We start from the raw sequence: 7,841 nt of genomic DNA, 5'->3' as shown, positions 1-7,841 counted from the left end.
GGGGACTACACTCCGGAGTATGTGTCAGGGAGTCAGTCCCCCCATTCATTTTCCTTACAATTGAAACCGTTATGGGGCTCCGAAAATTCAAGCCCCACCTCTTACGAGTAGCTCAAAAACCCTAGTTCTGTGCCTTTCCTCCCCTCGTTATCTGAAACCAACAAGTCAGCAACACGATTGATATGGAATTATAGAGAGAGGGAGAGCTAGAAAAAGTAATCTGTTGGTAGTGTCAATGTCGCCACGGGAAGGCCGAGGATCCGAGACGGAGATCAAGCGTCACAACTCCAGGCTTGATGGAGAACCCAGGTTTCTCTCTCTAGTTCGACTTCTCTACTTTTTATCTCTCTATCTTACTTCACTGTCTTTATGTATGAACATGAGCGGTTGCATCTTGTTTAGTGGATGAACAAAGTCTAGGGATTACGAGCTAGGATTTTACCTCTCTTGGTGTTTCTTGTCCAATTGATGGTCAAAGTTTAAGTTTTATCTGTTTGAAATTGGACATGATAGGGGAAATCTCATCAAACCCTTTGAAAACGGCATAAACTTGTCCCCCTGTTTGATAAAAGAGGATCTATACTAATTAAAACGGATGGCTGAATTGTCATATACCCTTTTAGGTTTAAGATTTGTTAATTTGAAATTTCATTGTCTGCTGTTTTAGTTCAACATTCATTCTCTCTTCAAGCATCACACATTTCAACTTGAGTATTGTAATTCCTTGACGAAATCTTCATTAGTATGCCACCCATAATCATCAAAAAGTCGGAATGACAGAATCTCCACTACACGTCCACACGTTGATTTCAGTGTCACCTTGCTGAAGATTCTTGATGAGCCAGCGCAGCCCGGAGCTAAGTACTTGGTGGTATTAGAAAACAAAATTTCTCTTATACCCAACCTCAATGGATTAATAGTTCCTTATTTTTCTAAATCAGTGGGGTATTAGTAGTATCTTGAACTCTGACTTCGAGTTTGGACATTGTTAAACTATACAAATGATATTCACCTTCAGTGGTATTCTGTGTCCTAACTGATTATGTGCCAATACACGAAATGTTTATACTACTATGTCGCTATACCAAGGGAAGTGACCGCGAGTGTTCGACGTGAGTATCCCAATATCCAAAACGGGTATCTGAGTGTCATCATGGAAAATACTTAAAAGGAGTACCCATGTCACCATGTGACATAAGAAAAATAGTTATTTAGTAAACGATTATACATGTTACTTGTTATAGTCTACAATGACCTTGTACCTTTTTCAGTTACTCCCTTTTCCAGTCAAAGTTTAACATACTTCTTTTTGCCCCAAGGTGGCTTGCCCTCACAAGGCGAGGCGGTGCCTCAAGTCGTACGCCTCGATGCATAATAGGCGTAAAGTATTATCCTTTTTGACGGAAAATGATATCAATGTTTAAAAACTTAATATAGTTTGTATACTTTAGTACCTTTATATAAAGCCCTACCCCTAACTCCCAAGTGTTAAATAAACAAAATATTACTCCCTCAGGCCCAAAATGAATGACCTATTTTGAAAACCCAACTTTGTAAGGAAACATCATTAATTAGAGTTAGACTTTCAAAAATAACATGGATTTTCCAATTGTATCCTCATTAACTTTTTTAATTTACAATGAAAAAGTTGAACTTACTTTTAAATAAAGTTGTCGTTAAATATATAGTAATGGGTATTATTGGAAAGAGCGAAAAATTGTTTTCTTTATTTTTAAAAACAGGACACTAAAATAGGACAACCCAAAATAGAAATTAGGTCTGCAATTTGGGACGGAGGGAGTAATATTTTTGTGTTGCCCAACATCAAATATAAAATGTGACTTTTAGATGCACACCTTTTAGTCTGAAGTTCAAATACGAACACCTCGAGGTATGAAGGACGACCTCGCCTCGATGCTTAAGCATAAAAAGTTTTTTAAAACATTTTTTTTCCAATTATCTCATGTGTATGTGGTAACTAGAGGATGATTGAGTCAATGTTTTAAAAATCGTTTTTCCGCCTCCAGGTGGTAGCCCCGTACCATGCGAAATGGCATCTTGAGGCGTATGCCTCGATGTGTAAAAGGCGTACATTATTTTTTTTTATCTCACCAGCTGTAAAGAAAAGTAACATAACATAGTTTTTCTACTTCGCTGTTATAACCTTAAGTCTTAGGTGTTTTTTTTTTTTTGAAACTTTGAATTAATATTAAAAGGAAAAGAAACTATACAAAAGAGGGTGGGGAGACAATGAATATCTCACGATATCCATTCCTCCTAATTACATACAACATCTACGAAGGAGATGTTGTTATATGAAGGTAGACTTCTAGCCCAACCAAAGATTAAGCTTTTACATCATCCACGTCTAGTCTAAAGTTCACATTTGCGTCCTTAAAAATCTTATTATTTCGGTCCTTCCAGCCTTCCAGGTGCTCCAAACTATAGCTGGGGGGATTAGGTCCCATATCTCCTTCTTGCCTCTTGGCTTTGGTGAACTCTCCCATTGTTCGACTAAGCCTGTCACCGAAGCTGGCATGCACCAATTAATATCCCGGGACTTCAGGAAATACGTCCAGATGTTCTGCGCAACCTTGCAGTGAAGGAACATGTGGCTACTTGTTTCCTCTTCCTCCTTGCACATGATGCACCGATTGGTGATCATGAAGCCCCTACGTTTTAGAGCGTCCACCGTGGAGATCCTATCAATAAAGGTTGGCCAAAGCATAAATCCAACTCTCGGAGGGATACCCTTCCTCCCTAGAATCTTACCTAGAGTTGGATGCATGATTTGGTCACCTGTCTCCAACAATGTGTAGCACTGCTTCACCGACATCTTCTCTTTCTCCTCTTGTCTCCAAACCCTGCTGTCTTGATTACTATCCAGCCTTACCAATTGAAGGGACTCTAACAGTTCCGCGTAAGAATTAATCTCCCAATCTTTTAGACCTCTTCTGGTTTTGATTTCCCATACTCTTGTCTCAGAATTACACATGTTCTTCACTGGTACCTTCTTTTCCACGGCTATTGAGAAAATTAAAGGAAAGCGATCCTTTAGAGCCATATTACCCAGCCAGATATCCTCCCAGAACTTGATCTTCTGTCCATTGCTCAACTTCCACTTGGTTAGGTTTCTGAATTTGTACAAGTTACTTTGAATGCCTTTCCAAACTCCACATCCGTATGGGGAGTTTTTTTACCTTTTGCGCCCACTCGTCTGGATCGGTCCCAAATTTATCACCAATAACTTCCTTCCAAAGTTTGCCCGACTCCTGGTCGAATCTCCATAGCCATTTAGTTAGAAGAGCCTGATTCATTAGCTTCAAGTTTTTTACTCCCAATCCCCCTTTGGTTCTGGGAGTCCTAACCAGTTTCCAAGCAGCCCTAAGTCTTGGGTGTTTAGTAACAAAAAATAGCAATTTTTTAACGTCGTATTATATATGTTGACATTTCTCTGAAATCTCATAAGAAGACGAGATTCGATGAGAGATTGAAAAGAAAACTATGGAGAGAAGTGTAAAATTCAGTTTCTCATAATTATAGCCATCTGTTGAGGCGCACGCCTTGTGCCTATTCGCATCAAGCCGTACGCCTCACGAAGTAAATGGGTACGTTTTGTTGAGTATGAAAAAGGCGTACGACTTGAGAAGGCACCGGATCAATTCAAGGCCGCCTCAACGCGCACGCCTTGACTGATTTCTAAAACACTGGCTTGAATCTCTTGCTCTCTCTATGTCTTCTGCACCCTAATGTTAATTAAAACTAGGATGCTTTTCCTATAAGATTCTCAACGAATGAATAAGTTCATTCATATACAAAAAAGTTTGCTCAGTACTGCGTATACTGTACTCTCTTGTTGGTCCTCTTGTCTGACAATGATCTATCTCCCATGCATTGTCTATCTGTGCATAGGAAGTAGAAACAAGATTGACCAATACATAGATGCCAGAAAACATATTGATAACTTATTAACTCTAACATAATATTGCAGAATATTGCAGATTTTCCCCTTAATAATATGTAACAGTTCGGGCCATTTCTCCTATATGCTATTCTAGATGTAATATTTGTTTCTCATCTATGCTTATGTGTTTGTTTCAGTTTTCCGTCTTTGATAGCTGTAGTGCTACCCAAATTCATTATATTCACATCAGGAATTTCAATGTGACTCATTTTTCCTCGGACAATTGTTTGTATGAAACAGTTTAAGGAAAACGCTCTTGGTCATTATGTGACTCATAATTGTTTATTTTTTCATCCCAGTTCTAAGAGGTCAAGGAGAGATGGAAAACCAGCAACAGAGAGAACATTATCCAGTAATCATGACTTGGATAATGTAGGCCGCACAGATCAGGACCAAAAGCACCACCGACGGTTGCAAGATACTTTGCTACCTGAGGCTTCTCTAGAGCCTGGTGCAAAGTCGGGAACTGATGCCTTAAATAGAGAATTGAGCAAAAACACTATTGGAGTTGATGGCACCAAACCTTTTTCTAATCCATCTGATGTTCTTCCACTTCGATCTTATTTTCAGGTTTTTCTGGCATTTAGACAAATATTTATTTGCTAATACATACTGCCGTATGCACTTAAATAAAAAAGACAAAAGAGGTTAAAAACAGAAAGTAAAAGAAAATACTATTACTAGCACATCGCTACTTCTATGTTCCTCTATTTGTTGGTTCTGTAAATATATTGGCATGTTTTAGTAGAAACATCAACAAAAAGAAGAACGAAATGAATGAGTTGAAAAAGCAATTGTTGGAGCTAGAAAAACACTGGTGGCATTCCTTTACCCAAGTAGTGGGCTCTCACTAATGTTTCACATAGTCTTGATACCTTTGTTTAGATATTCCATGTAAATGGGAGTAGAGGGACTTGACCATTTTTACTAATTGTTGAGTATTTACTTGATGGTGTAGCGACTGAAGTTTTAACTAATAGGTCGATGTGTTATGTTGCTGCTTTGGTCGAAAGGTAGTACTAGTCTACATCGTAACATAGTGGTTGGTGTTATAGTGGATTTGTTTTCTGTCTTGATTCCTTGAAGTGATTCTTAGATTTGACCATATACCATTCAGTGGCTGAAAACTGTTAGGGTTTTCTTATAACCAAATCAAAAGGTGCCATAAGCTAAGAATGAACTTGGTTTCTTAGTTCTAGATACAGTGGTGTATCATGGGTTCGAAGGAACTTATGTATCCAAGAACCAATACATATTATATCTAGATTTTCTTTTTTCAAAGAACGAAGTAAAATAACGGCTTGCACTATTAAGTAACGCATTTGACTGCTCTCTTTATTTATGATTGTTGTTAACTAATCCAAATATTTCAATATTTTATTAGTTAGCTACTTAGTTACAAACACCCACACACACACACACACACATCTGTGTGTGTGTGTGTGTGTGTATTTCCTGATTTAATGTGATTTCTGTTATTGAGAATTGCAACTCCAAGTGCCCCTCCTTGTAACAGTATTTGGCCTAAGCTCGTCTTTTATACAGCATGATGAACGTGATAGTTCTGGGCATGGCGGTCGAAGCTATGGTCGAAGAGCTCCTTATGGTGAGTTTTCTTGTTCTTTTAGCTTGAATTTTCGCTTATGTTTCTCTACATTATGTCACATTGACTTCGTTATCGCCCATTAGGTATGAGAATTAACTTTAACGATTGGTCTCTCTTCAATTATACTTGCGTCAATATATTTATGGAGTTGGAGTTTGGTGTTTGACGCGCCACCCGTAAATAGTATATCGATTATCCATGATAATGTGCAAAAGAGACCGAAGTCGGGGCTCTGTAAATCTGACCACTCAAATCTGTTCAAATATGTCACTCTTAGCAACAGTTCCATTTTTTGCAAAAGGGAAGCATAAAACTATGTATACCGGGACGGGTTGTTACAGTTGGTATCAAAGTATTAGAACTTCTAGAAGACCCATTAGAGTTTGACTGTCTCTATGACTAGAGAAAATTAGGGGTTGATCCTGTGCTATTTGCATCAAAATGTACTTTTCTTTTTTCTGTTTGCTTTGTATTTAGAAATGAATGTTTTTCACTAAATCGTTAGTCATCCATCTTAATAGATCATAAAATGGGGAGCAATACCAAGAATCAATCCATTGACAAGGATGAAAGCGACAGGAGAGCTAGGCATAGCTTGCCGCAAAGAGATGACAGGATCTCAGCTCGAGGTGACAACAAAACTTGGCGTCATGATAAATTCTCGGAATTGGAATCAGATGCACCAGCCCCTGCAAGGAAGAGACCAGCTTTTAGGGAAAAGAAAATCGAACCGGAAACAGAAAATGCTACTGCTATAACAGCGAACGAGACTGCTTGGCCCAATCGTCATGATCGACCTATTTATGGTAATTCAAGAAGGAATGAAAGGGGTGACCGTTATCGCGATTTAGATAGACCAGAGAGACGATTAAATGGGGACCGAACATTACCACACATGATAGAGAGAGAAAGTTATAGACTTCGTTTTCCACCCAGAGAGAGATTTGGTACCAGCAACAGTGGTTCCAGGGGAAGAGAGAGATTCAATGGAAGTCATAGTGAACAAAACGAATATCATCGTCCAAGCAGCTTCCGCTCCGACAAATGGAAGCATGACCTTTATGATGAAGCAAATAAGAGTCCAACTCAGAAAAATGAAGAGGATCAGATTGCTAAAGTTGAAGCTCTCCTAGCTTTGTAACAAAGTATTTCCTCATCGAAGTTCGTGCATGTTCCATCTTAGATGATCCAAGTGTGATGGTGGAAGCTTCCATTTTTCAGATGAATGCTTGAATATTTTGGCTTGTTAGTAATGTTTAAATTAAATCTTTCTTGCTTTAAACTGCTGGTGTCATTTGTTTGAATTACTGAAATGTAATGGTTGCTTTTGTTATAGTGGCCATAGGTGGACAACCAATTTTCTTATATGGACAACTATTTTCGGGTCCAATGCGAGTCAAATAGTTTGAACTTAGTTGACTTTAATTTAATAAAAGGACAACCCTATAAGGACATAAATATTAACACTCTTATTAATCTAAGGACCGTTAACAAATACAATAGATAGAAATAGAAAACCTAGTAGGCATTTACGGCTACTACAAGTAAATTACAATTTCTACAACTTCACTTATCGAACCCTAGATGGATGAGTAAGATAAATCTCGCCAATCTCAACCCAAAGAAGTTTTTTCAGGCGTTTCTATAGTATGAATTTAAGACACTGATGAGATAAAATCATAACTTTTACTATTTTATTTTGTATTCTCGTTTGGGTAGTTTGGAAGAATCGAAAACTATTTCATAAGCAAAATTCGAGGTGAAAGAGAAAACTACCAGGAGTTAGTAGAAAATCCACGAAATTTGTGTACTTTTTCTGGAGTTTTACCACGAAAATTCTGAATGTTTTCGTGTACTTTGCCACGAAATCTGGCAGTCGAGGCTAAATTGCCAGATTACGTGGCAAGCCAGAAGAAAGTTTTCAATGAAATAAATCATGTAATGAGGAAGTATGATCCCTAAAAGATAAAGCCGGGAAGGAACTAAACCCAAACTCAAGAGCCAAGCTGGCGTCAAGTAGATGAAGGAGATACAATCATGAATTATGAAACTAGGAACCCTGCAGAAGAAGCCAACAGAACCCGTCGACATCACCGTACCGGGTTAGGTTAGGAGCTTACCTACGGAGGTCACCCAAATACGGAGTACGTTTTCTGAAGAAAAAATAGGAACTGAGTCTCTCTACAAATTTGTGTGTGATGAAAAAGAAGTAGAATAAACCTTAGGGTTTATGGAAGAAAAGATGGAGGGCTTAAAATAAAACTTTTGATG

At 38.2% G+C, this 7,841-nt stretch overlaps 1 protein-coding gene across 1 annotated transcript; it reads left to right on the top strand.

Moving 5' to 3' along the window:
* Window positions 1–6,903, top strand: LOC147538062 (cyclin-like protein). The gene is made up of 4 exons (XM_086641610.1): window positions 1–309; window positions 4,264–4,534; window positions 5,510–5,570; window positions 6,092–6,903. Exons 1-4 carry the CDS (start codon window positions 236–238, stop codon window positions 6,709–6,711), a joined length of 1,026 nt encoding a protein of 341 aa, XP_086497736.1. The 5' UTR covers window positions 1–235; the 3' UTR covers window positions 6,712–6,903.
* Window positions 6,904–7,841: the final 938 nt, after the last annotated feature.

This window comes from Eschscholzia californica, unplaced genomic scaffold (genome assembly GCF_041429995.1).
Source record: "Eschscholzia californica isolate CP2 unplaced genomic scaffold, dmEscCali1.0.p SCAF_5, whole genome shotgun sequence".
NCBI classification, from domain to species: Eukaryota; Viridiplantae; Streptophyta; class Magnoliopsida; order Ranunculales; family Papaveraceae; genus Eschscholzia; species Eschscholzia californica.
The sequence above is the reverse complement of the archived record's forward strand: the minus strand, read 5'-3'. Positions and strand labels throughout refer to the sequence as shown.